The sequence below is a fragment of the Chanodichthys erythropterus genome, chromosome 2, assembly GCF_024489055.1.
Source record: "Chanodichthys erythropterus isolate Z2021 chromosome 2, ASM2448905v1, whole genome shotgun sequence".
NCBI classification, from domain to species: domain Eukaryota; kingdom Metazoa; phylum Chordata; class Actinopteri; order Cypriniformes; family Xenocyprididae; genus Chanodichthys; species Chanodichthys erythropterus.
Genome location: NC_090222.1, coordinates 24087501 through 24104645, shown reverse-complemented (window position 1 = coordinate 24104645; position 17145 = coordinate 24087501). Strand labels below are relative to the sequence as shown.

The following is a 17145-nucleotide window of genomic DNA, read 5'->3' as shown; positions in this document are numbered from 1 at the left end:
TCGCTTGATTATTAAACCAGTCTTTGTAGAAGTTCCGATTCTGCTTCATCCCTGCTGCACCACACCAACTCTGTAACACTAATCACTATGCAGGAACTACTAGCGATGGTCCAGATCAATAGTTCTTGAAGATTGTCCTTTTTTACTCGGAACATGGTCAAAAAATGCATCACTTATTACTCAAGTACCTAGTCATTCCTCAAGAAGTACTAGTGATCTGGACCATTATTCTAAAGTGTTACCCCTTTTTTTTTCACTTATTAATTTCACTAATGACCACATCTTTAATCTTGATAACTTTTCCATTCAGTGTGCAGTTTACCATTGCAACCATATCATCAGTAACTCAAGAACTAATCAGTCTGATTCATGAATGAATCATTTAGACCAGTTTTGTGAAAGAAATCAACTGATTCATTGAAAAGAACAAATGAATTTTTTGCTCATGAACGTGCCAATGAGAGTTTTACAGTGTCAAGATTTACAGTAAATAACAACTTTCAAGCAACTTTTCTTTGTCACATAAATCATATGACTTTAGAGACTTGGAATATAGTGTATGAGTCATTAGAATTATTTTATTACTTATGTATTTAAAGAAGTGGCCAGAAGAAAAAAAACACGAGGGTGAGTAAATAATGACAGGTTTTTATTTTTGAGTGAAATATTCCTGTAAAGCCGTTTTGCTCTTAAAAACGCCCCAGGTTCTTTTACCTGTGTTGCTCAATATTTGATGATTAAAAGCAGTTTTATAAGGCCTCATACCAGTACAATGATGCAATGTTGACATTTTCCTTGGTATTGTGCTCAGTTAAATTGCAGTTATCTCACCATCAGTCATTGCAGCCTATTCATGTGGCTGCATTTCTCATACATAATAAACACATTTAAATGAGCAGACATGGTCAGAGACCTTGAGGCAATAAATGTTGTCATTTGCTTAATGAATGTCTGGATTGGTGTGATATGCAGCAGACCTGCAGAACAATTAAGTAATTTGCAAGTTTTAGATGTACCATAGTCTTAGACTAAAAATAAGAATAAAATACTCAGTATAAGGTATTGGGTTTTGGAAATTAGCCTTATGTGCACTGTTGGCCTGTATAATCTATCATGACAGGAAGATGGAAACCATCAGGACTGTTGTTCGCGCATTGCTATTGTCTACACTGTTTCTTTCCCATGCGCCTGCAAGCTTCCTGGCTAATTCACCTGTTCCACAAGAGTCTATCTTTCACATCACAACAACATGTCAATGTGTTCAAACTAATTACTTTTCAACCATGTACACACCCTTTGAGATTTCATGCCAAGGTACTTTGTCAGCCAAGGAATGGGGAGTGATCCAGGGCAACTATGCAAACCTACATTTGTAAGAGATAATGCCAAGAATGTTTTAACATAGTTTAATTGTGGGCTATTTCTTTATATTCTAAACAATCCGATAATGTCCAACAAAAACATAATAAAAACTGTTATTTTAAAATGAATTTATTAGAATTTTTTTGCTAACAACAGATTTGATACATCAGAAAACAATTCAGAGTATATCTAAAAATAATAAATATGGAATATATACATTTCAATATATTAAAATGAAGCATTACAACAAAACCATATTGCTGATATACATAGAGAAATCTATCTCTACAGAATTCCTAGCATATCGAGTAACTTATAATGATAAACTATGAAAAGATATGTAATAGCACAAAATGAACCATAAAGTGCATAAATCTTGTGTACATTGTTAGCTCTCTAAAATGTCCCAGTGCTATTCATAAATAGGAAACTACTTAAGCTATTTTTGGCAAGTTTAAATCTATTGTCTATCTTGTAATCATAACAACATATTGCAACAATATAACTGTTAAAGGTGGATGGATGTGAAAAACAAGTGCACAGTCCATACAAAGTGGTCAAACTTATGCATTCCCAGCAAAATCTCATTATTATGTCAATTTTTAAAGGGCTCCCTGCAGAAAACAAAGTAAGTATTGTAGAAGTATTGCTGGTCACAGTATATGTTGTAATTTACATGTTGGCTTCCAGCATGGAATTTTAGCATGCTCTTTTTTTAAACCAAGACTTCCGTGAGCAATCAGTTTAATAATAATAATAATAAACATGCTAAGATTTGCATGGATGTGCAACCAATAACGACCAGCATTATCCAACCTGCACTGGCTTCGCCAAGAAGAAGGAAAATTACTTATCACACCCCCATATATTTTCGTTGATAACATTCCAATGCTCCTGGGTTGGGTGTTCAAAAATCCATTTGCCACATCCCAAGATGTCAGCCATTTTGGCTTGACACTCAGTTTGAAACTATTGTCTCAGGTAGATATTTAACTCAATATAGCTTAGGTCATATTTTATCTATCCTAAAATATTATAAACATTTTATTTATTATTTCTCTCACACTTCTATTGTTTTGTCTCTATTTAAAATAAATGCATAGATTTAGATCGGTTCCAGTGGTACCATTAAATAGCAGAAGTACTGCAGTTTCTCACAATCTGTGCTCTTCCAACTAAATTTTCATTAGCACTTCATCTGTCTCTTTTATCTCTGACTGTTCAAACTTGGTGTTTTGGACTAGCTAGGATCCTGTCAGATAGCTTTAGCATAGCTTCTTAGCTGTCCTGTCTGCATTACAGGACTGTCGATAACACCTAACCCTCTTTTGTCCCAGTGTTCAGGTCTCACTTGCCCTCAACTCACAAAGATCTCCTTCACGTTTCACAAGCCTTCATCTCTCCCAAACATGTTTCAAAGGCTCTCTTTCCACAGGACTGTCCTTGAGGAACGCCGCTTCCAGACCGCAGCGTATATATGTTCTGCTGCCCCATGTTGCACAAGGGTCATCTTTTGTTCAAGTGCTCGCACTCCTATCTCTCCTCCAGGTAATGACTTCATCTGTAGCCAGCTTTACCAGCCTTGGATTTCTTTTCCATGGCCCTCGCTCTAGCCTTGACAAAGTTCCTGAAAAATCAGATTAATTTGCTATAAGTAATGGTGCTAATGAGGACACATTCATAGCTCTTTCAAAGAATAAGGTGTGTAAACATGATGTGGCCTTACCTGAGGAAGGTTATGACGTCTGACTGAGCCCCAAGGGAGGAAGACTTCCCTAAAACCAGAACTCCTGGACTTGCATTTTCAAAGTTATTAAGTGTGGTCTGATGATCAGATTTGGGTTGTTCCTTTTTTTCACGCACAGGTTCAGATGGGTGCACCAGCATGATGGCAGGGTTTTCAGAGCTTGGAGAAATGTGCACAAAATTTGTCAAAATTAACTGAAAATAAATACTGCATTGTCTTAGATGACTGCTATATTGGCTAAAAGGTCAATTTAAAAGGTTTTGGGGAAACCACTTCAAACCTGTAGCTACAAGCTAATCACAATTTACAAGTTACAGTCAAGCTAACCTTTAGAAAAACAGTTAGCTATACTACAAGCTACAAACAAAAACCTAGCTGGAAGGCTACTTGCCCAGTATGATATGACATTAAAGTTGATCCATTAAAGTTGATCCATTAAAATGACTCGATATCCAGTTGAAAAAAACAGCATATGCTGGTTAAGGTAGGTTTTGAAGCTGGTATGCTGGTCCTATGGTCCTATGGTGGTCCATGCTGGTCCTAAGCTGGTCCTAGGCTGACCAGCATGGGACTAGCATAGCACCAGCATAAACCAGCTCAAACCAGCATACCATCTTCAAAACCTAACCAGCATATGCTGTGAAATGACAGACCTCTTTCTGGTAATGTATACAAGACTTTAATCATGTAGTCTGCATATGGTAGCTAATAATACTGAAGATACTTAGGGGTTAATTCATATAACCAGAACTTTCCAATGCTATATATGAATATTTAGAGAATTTCCTCAGTTCGCTCAGCAACAAAGCTGTGTGTGCTATACAATGTGACAATAACAGCACATAGTGTAGCATTTAGTCGTGCTACACTGCTACTTTTTGGGGAAAAGTTGCTTTTTTAATGTACAAAAAAATGCTATTTTGAAAACACCTGAAAATGCTATTGAAAATCTAACAGCATTTCTACTTTTAGTAGGCCTGTTCACACCAAAGAAAGATGATAACTGTAATGATAACTATAAAGTTGTAATAATAATTCTAATTCTATAAGAATAGCAAAGTCCACACCACAACTATAAAGATAGCAACCTAGGTGAATCGTTAAAATTACAATTAAAATACAATTTTTTCCAGCTGATGAACAATAAAACAATGACAGCCAATCAGAATCCACCTTGAGCATTTAAAGCGGCAGATTACATAACTGCAGCGCATGCTTATAATAAACAAAATATTATTGTCGTTAGGTGTGGACGCTAAACTTGCTTTTCCACTAAAATTACCAAGAGCATTTGTCCCAGGAATTTTTTTCCCCTGGACCTATTGCTTCTCTATTTCCATTGCGGTTTAAAGTATTGTGAAGATTAGTCCGTTGATGTAGGACTGTACACGACTTTCCAGTTCCCACTGGATTTCGTCCCCACAGACTTTCAAAAATGCTACGTGGAGTCAACCAATCAAAATGCTGCATGAACTCAACCAATCAGCATGTTCAGTGCCCAAGTCCCACCCCGAAATTTCTTGAAATTTGTAAAAAGTACTATCTTGTGAGCAGGTACTTTCAGAGGGGGAAATTTTTACCCAAAACTTCATTTAGACTCTGGTCCCAGCGGTCAAAACAAATCAAATATACCACCCCAAAGTCCCTAGTTTCTGGGGAAAGTTCCTGAGGTGTAAAAGCAGCTAAAAATAGTTATCACTAGTTGTCATTCTTGGTGTGAATGGGTCTTTACTCCACAACACTGTCCTACGCTGGTTGGCTGGACTTACAGTAGGTTTCCCAGCCTGGCCAAGTTGATGTTTAGCTGTTTTTTTTTGCTAGTCCCAGCCAGATCAGGTAAGACCAGATAAAAATGGGTCAAATCTCTATAAACCAGGCTGGGAGACCAGACAAGTTAACAGCTGGTTTTAGCTATGTTTCTTAGCAATCAACAAGGAAAGTAGTTTTTGTGGCAAGTTTCAATCTTCTAATCATCTATCTGGTTGTCATAACAACAGATTACAACAACAACACAACTGCATAGTTTATGAATACATTACAGTGGTTAAAAGCTGATAATAGATAAGACTGCTTCATTGACTAAGCAGCCTGCCATGATGACAAACTTTTTTTTCTTTTCTTACAGGATCAAATAGCGGTCATAGCTTGAAAGCCGTTACTAAAACTCTGACTCATTGGATGAAACTCTCTTAGTAATGCCAATTCAAATACATTTCACTTGTCATATCGTCTGGATTCTCCAAATGTGTTTGTCTGGTATCACCTCACACCCTAATGACAGCTCCGCACCCTAAACATGCACACCCTTATAGTAAAAATAACCTTCCAAAGAAGAATGACTGACTAATGAATGCCACTTCCGACAAATTTGCATGTGGATGTCCATTGACTGGGCATTATGCAGATGAGAGATGGGGTTTACCTGTAGTGGCAGAAGCTCTTGCATGTCCGATCTGCAGAGTTGGCGCAGAAGCAGCGGCCTGTAGATCTACGGCGACGAGCCAGTGGACTGCCCAATCCATACACAGTGGTCTTACTGCGGAGGAGACAGCCAGAGAGCATCCAGTCATTGATTAACTCATCAGAAAGGAATAAAGCACAATGGGACTTTGTACTGTTTTAACTTTAATCATGAGTATTGCAACCAGTGTCAAAAGTATTCTAGATAAACAGCAATAAAGTGCTCAATAACTCAAAAGTAAATCTTTCTGAACTACAAAAGCACAATGTCACAAAGGTGCACTGGTCTACTGGAACAGATGTGTTTTACTTTTCATATGTCCATGATGTTTCCTTTCACACATTGGATCCTCTAAAGAGTCTTCGGTATTGGTTGAACTTCCGTTGTGGTTTACTTACATACGATTTACGCAGGTTAACCCATGCATGGATGAACTCTCACCTTGGTGTGTTCACCCAGATGATGTCCAGATGGCAGAAATAGTGGCATTCGGAGTCCAGCTGGTTGTTGCAGGAGCATCGTTTGCTCCTGACCCTATGGGTTGCAGATGGGTCGCTCAGGTCAGTCTGGGGCACTAGAGGCAACCCCCAGCCTGTAGACAAGACGTATAATGCGGTCCATAAAACTTCCCGTTATCATTATGGGCCAGAAAGCTCCAGCAGAGACTATATGGCTGAGTCTCTGAGAAATGATGAGCCTCATACACCACATGTTATTATTACACTTTTATGATTGTGATTTATTACTTCACTCGAGTCCCACTGCTCTCCGTTATCTTATGTAATGACGAACAAGGTCTCAGACGTTTGATCTTAATGAGTCGTGGGTAACTTTAAAGTTCAAAGCTATTTACACACATCTGTGCTGAGTTGTCAATTTTGGCTTTAACTGTCAATGCTGAGATGACTGATTAGTACAAAATGAATATGAGCCCCGGCTGTGTTCGCATATTGTTAGATAGATCAGAACTGAATTCACTGTCATTTCTATTATTCTGTCATTGTAATAGGTGCATAAAATTGTGTTTAAATGTTTAGTACAGGCAAAATAAGTGCACAAAATTTGTATTAATGTTTTGTACAGGCAAAATAAATGTACAAACTTTTTCTTAAGATTCTCAAGCCTGAGAATGAAAATGAAATTAAAAATCCTTAAAATTTCAAACTTACAGGTTTATTATCAATTAAATCAATTCAGAATTGAACTAATTTAAATCTAAAAAATATTCATAATATTCTATATATTTAAATCTGCCATATCTATTCCCTTTTGTCTCTATCACTTCATTAAATATATAAGATAATAAATAACATTGAATAAATCCTCCAAAATATAATACAAACATAAAAATGTTTTACCTTCATGAAAAGTTGTGCACAAGGTAAAAATGAAGATCAGAGTAGTTCTTGATTCCATGTTGCATGTACGTTTGAATACGAATCCAGATGTTCACCTAAGCAATTCCAATAGATCTCCCTCAGCTGCAGGTGCTTGTCTAATGTTGAACCGTCCTGTTTGGCCACACTTATAGCGTGTGTTATGCACCACCCACTGGGTGGTAGTTACACAACTCCAGCTTGTCTCTGTTGCTCCCTCGACAAACGGGGTCACTGCATTGTTTTGGAGGAAGAGACCTGAGGTCGAAGACAATGATGATTGAGAGTAACCAAAAAAATCTTTATCTTTCTTGCCTCAAATTAAACAATGACTAATTGAACTGACTAATGGGACTCAGGGGTGGGTAGAGGGAATGAGGGCCAGCAGGAAAAGAGGAGTCACAAAAGATATCAGCAGATTTGCATGAATTCTGTTGCATGCACTTTGCAGGAAAGACAGCGTCCTGTGGAAAGAAGGAATGTATAGTGGGTAACTCCTGTCTGTGAGGTCCAGGTGTGGGTAGACAGTGTGGAAAGAAGCTTCCTGTGCCCTCTGGTCACTATTTGTTTCTGATTACAAAAATTAGTCACAGATATGAAAACATAATTCAAAATTCATTTGATTATTTTGTGTCGCCATTAAGGGCCAGCATAAACCAATATATTTCCTTCAGATATTAAATAGCTGCTGTGGTGCTTTTGATAAAAAAAAAAAAAAAAAAGTCAAACTTATGAATTAGCCTATAACTTGTGCTATAAATCATTCACTTAAGGCTGTACGACTTTATATTATATGATGATATTTATGATATTTATATATATTATGATATTTATAAAATTCCAGTAAACTAAAATGACTGATGACTATTTTATCTGATATTTTTTTTATGACAATTTTTGATCTGATATTTATGTTTCTGGACAATAATCTGACTTATTATTACAGTTAACTAAAACTAAAACCATAAAAAACATTTTTGTTACTTGAAATAAAAGCTATCTGAAATAAAATATAACAAAACTTAAACTTTTTTATTTTAAATAAGTTGTTGCAATGAAAAAAATCAAATTTTCATTTATTTAAACTTGAGATACTAAAATAAAACTATACAACTAAAAAAATAATAATAATACAAACCAAATAGACATTTGAAAACTAATAAAAATGACATCAAAATCGCTAAAACTGTAACGAAAATGCTAAATACTAAAAAAACAAAACAAAAAAAAAAACTATATACTTTATATACTATTTACTCAGTGGTACTAAAATAACATTGATAATAATATATAATATTAAAGTTCAGTAAGGATCGTTACCAGGGAATATGTCGTCTTATGAAACTAAATAAAAATAATGACATGAATTTGATAAAAGCATCTGCCAAATGAATAAATGAATATCATATATTTCTTTAAATCCCTATTAAAAGTGCATCCCATTGTACGAATGACCATAAATGTTGAACTGCACACTGCACTGTCAAAGAAATCTGCCTTACGGGAACTGAGGCTGAGCAATGTTCATCAGTACATGAGCTGTTGGGTTTCCGTGATGGTTAGGCATGACCTGTGCAAAGATAAGACAGGGGCACAGAGCATTGCAGGTATCGGACTGAGTTTGCAAATGCAGCCCCCTAGCGTGGGATGTGCACACAGTGTCCATTGACAGCACTTTTCCAGCACACATGTGGAAAGTCACCAGCAGCCATTGTGGCTGATGCAAATGCATCATAACATAATCTCACCACATACTTTGATTAGCATGTTTTATCATTTGTATCATAAATCAGAGATTGAAATTTGCTAAAGCACATCGCTGCTGAGAAAAGTCCCTCGTGCTGATAGGAATATTAATATGGAAATCTTGTTGAATTACTAATCAGTGCTGGACGTACAGATTGCATACATTATCCCACACTCAGATGGACAGATTTTATTTCGAATTGCAAAGGACAGAATGCTTTAAATCACTTTTATATTTGACAGTCCTAACAACGGACTTGAAATCTTGGGGAACTTTTTTTCTATGCATAAATTTGAGCTCATTTGCAACCAGTTCAAATGTTTTTTTTGTTTGTTTTTGGATCTCATATATACTGTCTTATGCTATTTATGAGCAAGAAATTAGCTTTAGCAGACATATGGCTGAAAGTTTTCTTCTCAGCGCTGCCAAATCCTATCTTCTGCAGATGGATGAAAGAATGTGTGACACTGTGGAGGAAGTCACTGCAGAGTGATAGAACACATTCCTCTGCATTCCACAGACAGAGGAAATGTGTTCATCCCTCCAAAATCCTATCATGTATCATCAGAGAGCTGCTCAGAGGAGGGGAGTGAACTGGGATTAAAGACACTTGTTACATTTTTAGCTTCTTTATCAACCTTGAAGGACTAAGCAAGAACGCTTATCACAGAATATGAAATTTTTCTTTATAATGAACTTTAGTGCACAGCTCTTTGGAATACTTGATTCTGATTGGCCACACTCTAAGAAGAAAAGGTTCAAAAATGAACCTTTTGAGGTTCCTGGCGATTGCAACTGTGGGGGAACCTTAAAGGTTCATTTTTGAACCTTTTTAAAAAGGTTCTAATTGGAACCTTCACTTAAAGGTGCATTAAAGCCCCATTAAGGTTCCATTTTGAACCTTTTCCTTTTAGATAGCAATAACATATATTAATAATAATTATTAAAATATAATATAAATTATACATTAACTATATGTCTTATATATAACTTGTATAACTATATCTTAATCCCATTTCAAAACACTGAATACAGAACACAATGATTGTCTATAAAATGTTTAATACATAAATATAAAATGTGAGCACAGGCACCAATGGACAGAGAAAAAAGGAATATTGTTTTTTATAATTCAAATAAATAAATAAATAAACAATCAAATAAATAAATTAATTCATTCATTAATCTATACATTTCCATCAACTTTTAACAGAATGTAGCTGAATATCTATCATTTTTATATTATTAAATTTTTCATTTATATATAATTTTTAAGATAATGTTTAAACAGGACATTAAACAGGACATTTTTATTTTTCAAATAATGTTAGAGTGTTTCTCGGCTTTGAAGCATATTCAAGGTTGAAGATGAAGTACATTGTCATTAGAATAACATGGTCATATGACCTGGTCATATCGTCTACTTCACAGACCTTCTCCCCTTGCATCATTATTTCTAAAACAGACTGCATCCAAGTGTAACCCGTGCGGCTCGCTTATGCCCAGCGTGATGTGCGGCCAGCGACACCGGGTATTAAAACTTGGTCTGCGTTGTTACGTTGTGTGGATGCAGAAACAGACACGGGACAGCAAGCAGTCGATTCACTGGATCTTTTTACTGAGTAAAAGAGAAAAATAAGCAGCCTCAGACTGAGTGGCCCTTATAACACTCTCTTCCATCGAATCACATTTCAAAAGGGCGGAAGAAAACATGAACATAAGGAAAATAATATAGAAAACATACCTGTTTAACAGAGACAAATAAGCAGCCTCAGATCGAGTGGCCCTTATAACACTCTATAAAACAAATATGGTGCGCCTCCATTACCATGTGCTGGTCTCACATAAAGACAGAAATATATCTCAAAGAATGTAAAAATATCAAAAATAATCCCAATGATAGATAAAACAGTACTTTACATATACATATTGGGTTGAAATAAAGATATAAAAGATATAATTAACATTAGGATTAAATAAAATTAACAGGATGACAAAGAAACCTACCTCTTCCATCGAATCACATTTCAAAAGGGAAGAGGAGGAGACAGGACAGGAAATTAGGTCATACTGTGACCTCGCATCACTTAAAGGAGAAGCGCACCTTTAGATCAGGTATCATAAAACGTATATGAACAATTTTGTGTGAATTATAACAATATTTACTAGTATACTTTGTATACCTGTTACACAAGGCACCATTTACAGTATATACAGCACAGGGTTGGGTGTACGTGGTTCCTAAACAAGAAGAGAATAATGTTATATTCAGTATAACATGTATGTATTCAATATAAACGTATTAAATGATACATAATTTCCATTATTATTTGCTTTTAAGTCACAATTTGAAACACAATTTTACTCACAACTGAGGGGACATTAAGGGCTGGATATAATGATAATATTTCCTTTGTGGAGTGATGTTTCATATAGTCTGTCCTCTCACTCTTTGTCCGTGTCATTTAGTCCTCTAAAAGGATTTGGTGATCTCCAAGCATTTGGTTTTCATTTTATCCAAGTGGATCCCAATGCTGTAATCATCTTCTCCTGAATAAATCTACCCACAAAAATATGTCTGCTATTCTTAAAAAACTTAAGTTGATTCTGTCTGGGACACTTACCCCAACTGCCCTTGACCTCTTTTGATACACATCTTGGTCAGACAGATTGTCCATCTAAAAAAACAAAAGAAATATATTATTAAGCAAGTGTGTAATTTTAGAGAATGGTGGAGAGTAAAAACAGTTCTCTATATTTCCAGGTCTCCAACAAGCGAACAATTCAACAAGGTGTGCTCAGCCATTGTTACAAAATACCAGTGCCCGGTTGCATAAAGCACCTTAAGTGTAATTTTCCCATAAGATCGCCCTTATGTTTCCCTTAAACTTAACGGTTATTTTCTGCAACACCCTTAAGTGTTACTTAAGGGTTTCTTTAGGCGAAACATCATAAACCCTAAGAATATCCCTTAAGTAATCCTTTTAAAAACGATGTGTTGCATAAAGCCCCTTAACTGTCATTTCCCTAAGTATAACATAAGGTTTGGAAAACTTCACCTTTTTCCCCAAGTGTTACAAGGAGTGAGCAGGTTCAATCCAAGTATTCTAACAAGACACGATCGACTGCTTTATATGATGAACAAATTGTAATTTAGGTGTTTATTCACATAAACATTGATGGAATTACATACGTATTTATATCTCTTATGGTCAACGGATGCGGAAATGTGTGCATCACGTGCAAGAACAAATCTCATTGGTTCTTGTGTTTGCGCGCACATTCAAGCTTCCAAAACAGCCTTATTCAGTCTTTCAATGAATGGACATAAATGATGAGAGAATATTAAAAATATCTTTATTTGTTATCCAAAGATGAATGAATGTCTTATGGGTTTGCAATGACATGAGTGTGAGTGAATGACGGCAGAAATCCCAATTTTAGTATTAACAAATAACGTGTCCATGGCAACAGCAGAATTTTATAATGGCAAAACCTGGATTGCTGTCGTGAAACACTTAACGGTTTCTTTTACCTAAGAAAACAGGTATTATACAACACCCTTAAGTCATTCCCTTAGTTAAGGAGAAATCACACCTTACAGTATTAGTTCACTTTCCATTTAAATTTTCCTGATAATTTACTCTCCTCCATGTCATCCAAGATGTTCATGTATTTCTTTCTTCAGTTGAAAAGACATGAAGGTTTTTGATGAAAACATTCCAGGATTATTCTCCTTATAGTGGACTTCACTGGACCCCAAATGGTTGAAGGTCAAAATTACAGTTTCAGTGCAGCTTCAAAGAGCTTTAAATGATACCAGATGAGGAATAAGGGTCTTATCTAGCGAAACGATCGGTCATTTTCTAATTTGTTTTTTAAAATGTATATGCTTTTATATAAACAAATGATCTCCTTCAAGTGGTTCTGCCACTTCCGTATTCTTCAAACAGCATACCCTGTATGTCCTTCGCCTTCCTATTCAACTTATGGAACGAATGCAGCACCAGTTCCGTTTTTTCCGTAAGTAGAATAGGAAGGCGTAGGAGATACAGCATAAGTTTTTTGAAGAATACAGAAGTGCGGTTTTGGCTGAACCACTTGAAGGAAATCATTTGTTTATAAAAAAGCATATACATTTGATTTTTTTTAGAAAATGACCAATCTTTTTGCTAGATAAGACCCTTATTCCTCATCTGGTATCATTTAAAGCTCTTTGAAGCTGCACTGAAACTAATTAATTTTGACCCACAACCGTTTGGGGTCCACCTAAGTCCACTATAAGGAGAAAAATCCTGGAATGTTTTCATCAAAAACCTTAATTTCTTTTCGACTGAAAGAAGACATGAACATCTTGGATGACATGGGGTGATAAATTATCAGGAAAATTTTATTTGAAAGTGGACTAATTTAAGATATTTTGTTGAAATCCGATGGCTCAGTGAGGCCTGCATAGCCAGCAATGACACTTCCTCTCTCAAGATCCATTAATGTACTAAAAACATATTTAAATCAGTTCATGTGAGTACAGTGGTTCAATATTAATATTATAAAGCCACGAGAATATTTTTGGTGTGCCAGAAAAACAAAATAAGGACTTAAATAGTGATGATGAGTGTGTCGAATCAGCAGTTCGGAGCGCCAAAGTCACATGATTTCAGCAGTTTGGTGGTTTGACGCGCAATCCGAATCATGATTCGACACGCTGATTCATAACGCTCTGAAGCTTAAAGGGGGGTATAATGCTATATTCTGACTTATTTACACTGTTAAAGGGTTGGATTCTCATGCTAAACATGGCCAAAGTTTCAAAACACGAGTTGGACGAATGACGGAGTACTGTATTTCTGTGCCAAAAATACTACACCAGCTTCCTGCAGCAGTGTTTTGAATTTGGCCATCACTAAATAAGTTGTTATTTAGTTTTTTTTGGCACACCAAAAATATTCTCGTCACTTTATAATATTAATATTGAACCACTGTACTCACATGAACTGATTTAAATGTGTTTTTAGTACATTAATGGATCTTGAGAGGAAATGTCATTGCTGGCTATGAAGCCATCGGATTTCAACTAAAATATCTTAATTTGCATTTCGAAGATTAATGAAGGTGTTACAGGTGTAGAACGGCATGAGGGTCAGTAATAAATGAACTAACCCTTTAAGGTGCTTTATGCAACCGGGCACAGTTCTTAAGAGACAAGACTGGAAGAGTGTATGTAAGAACATGTCAAAGAGCCCTTCAGTTTATATATATTAGCTATGTAAGTGAAAAGGTGTTATTTCATTTGGCATACTTACATCTACAATACTTGCCATATTTTTAGTGTCACAAGTCCTTGGACCCTTGGTAAAATAACCCATTTCCTTACTTTGCTAAACCTGCTACGAATTTAATTTAGTCTTTCAATACCAGCCAAATGTGATCTTTCTTGAATTAGTTTTTAAGCATCTCATGCCATGTGTCACTTACCTGGTTCCTTACCTGTTCGTCTCATAATTGAGATCCCTCACCTTCATCATCCTTTGTCTTCAGTCCAGACCAATCCGCTCACCATCATCTACAAATACAAAGAGACTGTTATCATCCAGCTGATTTCATTCAACCTGTCATCATTCAATCTACTAACCTGTTTATTCTCCCCATCTCTGCCACCTGCAATAATAAACCTTTGTGAACTGTATTACGTTGTCTCCTTCTGTCCGTGACACCATGACTCCTTTAAAAATAATATTATTTAAAATACTATAAAAGGCTGGGCTATGTTATAATGCAGGGCTCTTTGACACGTTCTTAAATACACTCTTCCAGTCTTGTCACTTAAGACTGGTTTTTGGTAACCAGGGCTAAACTAACCTTGTTGTATTGTTTGCTTGCTTTACCTGAAATTAAAGAGAGGCAATTTTACCCTCCATCTTTCTTTAAAATTATGCACTTACCTGTACTTCACTGTGGGAATTAACATATATATGTGCACATCTGATCAAACAGATTATTTTTTAACTCCATTTGCTTTGTGATAAAAAAAAAAAAAAAAGTAATAAATACATTTTATAAAGAAAAAATCTCCACTCTCCTTAAGTTTTTTTGTATTGCTAGTGGGGTAGCTGATAAATTTCTGGTCACCCTGTTTGAGCAATACGTTGTGTTGAGATTGATCCATGTGAAATACCAAATCAAGTCCTACAGAAACAAAAAACTGCAGAGAGGTGCATGTTATAATGGTACTACTAACAGCTCAGTAATTTGTAATGATAGCAATATAGTTTAGCTAAAAGTATGTGGAAACCTAACCATCACACCTATACAAGTTGATGGGCATCCCATTCCAAAACGGGAATGCAATATAAGTTTAAAGCAATGTAAGTTGTTTTGGATAACAGTGTCAACTAAATACATACATGTGAGAAAATGCTAGTCACTGAATTCTTCAGTACAACCTATTAAGTAATTAAAAAATGTTAATAATAATTAATAGAGGTGTCCACATACTTTTTTAAAACTTTAAGAGTAGATGTAATAAACTTACACATGAATGGTGTTTGTGGTCTTGGTAGGCATCTCAGTCTTTAGGTTTTCTTCTAATCTTATGAATTTAACTTGATCCTTCAATTTAGGGAATATTTTAGGTATCATAGTTTTCAGTTAGGTTCATTCAAGTGTCTGCATCAATTCCATTGTCTGTTAAAACAACCTGATTCAATAGTAGAATGTCATATCTGCTTAACTGTGAAAATGTCTGTTTTGCTGCAATAGGGAAGTTAAACAGAGTGTGCATTTTTGTGAGATAAACCTTGAAATGTAGGGATGATCACCTGGAAACTGTTGCCATCAACCAGTCAGCCACATGGATTTTCCAGTGAATCAGCTCTGAGCTCATTCTTGCCTCTATATGCAGAGAAATATTGCAATTTAGAAAACAATGCGTTATAAAATATGAATAAAAATAAACTTTTCATTTTTTACTAAATTCTCTCTCTCTCTCTCTGTGTGTGTGCGCAAACACACGCGCACACACAGTAAGGATAAAAAACGGCAAAATATCTTGAAATAGTACATGTGGAAAAGGTGTAGTAAGTGGTACACCCGGAATTATTTCTCCAGGCCGTTAAATTGACAATATTGTGGTTGCATTAACACGACGTGTCTGCTTAGGCCCGTCGTCATTTATTCATTATCACACACCTTAAAGTTATTATGACATTAAATAGGTGTTTCATAGCTTTTCAAAAAGTTAATAGTTTATTTGAGACGTTATGTTGTCTTACCTCAGATTTTTGTGTCGTTCCGCTCAGTCCCACTCGGTCCCGCTGCTGCCGCTTCAAAATTTGTAACGGTTTTTTCCACGTGACCACTGACATCATTGCGCGAGAGAGACTTGTGGAGATTCAGTGCATTGCGTTGCGTACCAAAGCCCAGATACAGAAAACATTTAAAGCATTTTCAAGGATTTGCTTATTCATGCTTAAAAACGAAACAATATTAATAATCTCGTTTACTTTGAGTGAAAATAATGTACTTTTGAATTGCTAGTTATTTGTCAGTATTCTTATTTTGTAAAAACATTTAGGCACAAGCAATCTCAGCACATAAATGATTAACAACAGCTGTAGTAAAAGCAATAGTAGTAGTAGTAGTAGTAGTAGTAATGATGATAATAATAATAAACTAAATAAAGAAAAAAATAATCTTCCTGATGAAACCTTACACAATACAATTATGAAATGTTTTCTAAAACATGAGCTAATAACAAAGTAGATAAAGTTGGAACAGAAGGAGAGATGAAACATAAAATAAATTGCCTGTGCATCACACTTTACTCATGATTTTTGCTCTAAAACTGCATAGTGTCCTTTTCAATTGGGGAATATTTATACGGTTGTCTAAGCGGAAGATATTGAACACAGTCTATTTTTAGGGCTAAGAATTTCACGTCACCTCTCCATTTAACATTGAACAGCTTCTTGTCCATTTATGAATGTAAAACTGAATTTTTATTCTTGGTCTTCTTAGTTTATGCTTTAAAAATGGACAAAAAACATGGTGTCTTTCAATGTTATGATGCAATTTATAGAAATGTGCGGGGAGGTCCGGGGTACAGATGAAACACTGTATCGACTGTACACTCCAATCATATTAGAAAAGGTTCATAAACGAACCTTAACTACACACAGGTTCTAATATGAACCCTGTTACCACAACAAAGGTTCTAAAAAGAACTTCCAAATAACCATTTTACCTGTAAGTTCAACTTTGAACCTTTTTGATAGTTAGAAGTTCATATTTGCACTGTAAAGTTCTTTATTGAACTCCAAAGGTTCGACCTCTTCTAAGAGTGCAGTAACATTTGCAGTCAAATATTTTTATTAATTCAATATATATATATATTTTTTACATATTATATTAACAGCTAAAAGGGTTAGTTCACCCAAAAATCAACGTGACTGCA

The 17145-nt window shown here is 35.5% G+C and overlaps 1 protein-coding gene and 1 long non-coding RNA gene across 5 annotated transcripts; both read right to left on the bottom strand.

Annotated features, from left to right (window-relative positions):
• Positions 1-1514: 1514 nt before the first annotated feature.
• Positions 1515-7062, bottom strand: LOC137026728 (endothelin-2). Its single transcript, XM_067394164.1, has 5 exons — positions 6929-7062; positions 6012-6162; positions 5532-5645; positions 3089-3268; positions 1515-2989 (listed from the first exon to the last, which is right to left on the bottom strand). Exons 1-5 carry the CDS (start codon positions 6984-6986, stop codon positions 2920-2922), a joined length of 573 nt encoding a protein of 190 aa, XP_067250265.1. The 5' UTR covers positions 6987-7062; the 3' UTR covers positions 1515-2919.
• Positions 7063-9480: 2418 nt separating this feature from the next.
• On the bottom strand, positions 9481-16324 carry LOC137026711 (uncharacterized). Of its 4 annotated transcripts, none has more exons than XR_010895915.1 (8): positions 15965-16324; positions 15512-15584; positions 15226-15377; positions 11063-11371; positions 10877-10934; positions 10701-10779; positions 10438-10490; positions 9481-10311 (listed from the first exon to the last, which is right to left on the bottom strand). It is a non-coding gene; the product is annotated as an uncharacterized lncRNA (long non-coding RNA). The 4 variants fall into 4 exon arrangements; XR_010895917.1 differs by having other exon boundaries at positions 10877-11227; positions 11318-11371; XR_010895919.1 differs by having other exon boundaries at positions 10877-11371; positions 15490-15584.
• Between the last annotated feature and the right edge of the window lie 821 nt (positions 16325-17145).

What these genes read in the sequence shown, in the direction of transcription:
- LOC137026728 (XM_067394164.1), bottom strand. Translation starts at nt 6,986, where the DNA reads ATGGAATCAAGAACTACTCTGATCTTCATTTTTACCTTGTGCACAACT. An exon ending in AAGAGCTTCTGCCACTACAG is followed by an intron (nt 3,269 to 5,531) that starts GTAAACCCCATC and finishes CATTTCTCCAAG; the next exon opens with CTCTGAAAACCCTGCCATCA. An exon ending in GACGTCATAACCTTCCTCAG is followed by an intron (nt 2,990 to 3,088) that starts GTAAGGCCACAT and finishes CTGATTTTTCAG; the next exon opens with GAACTTTGTCAAGGCTAGAG.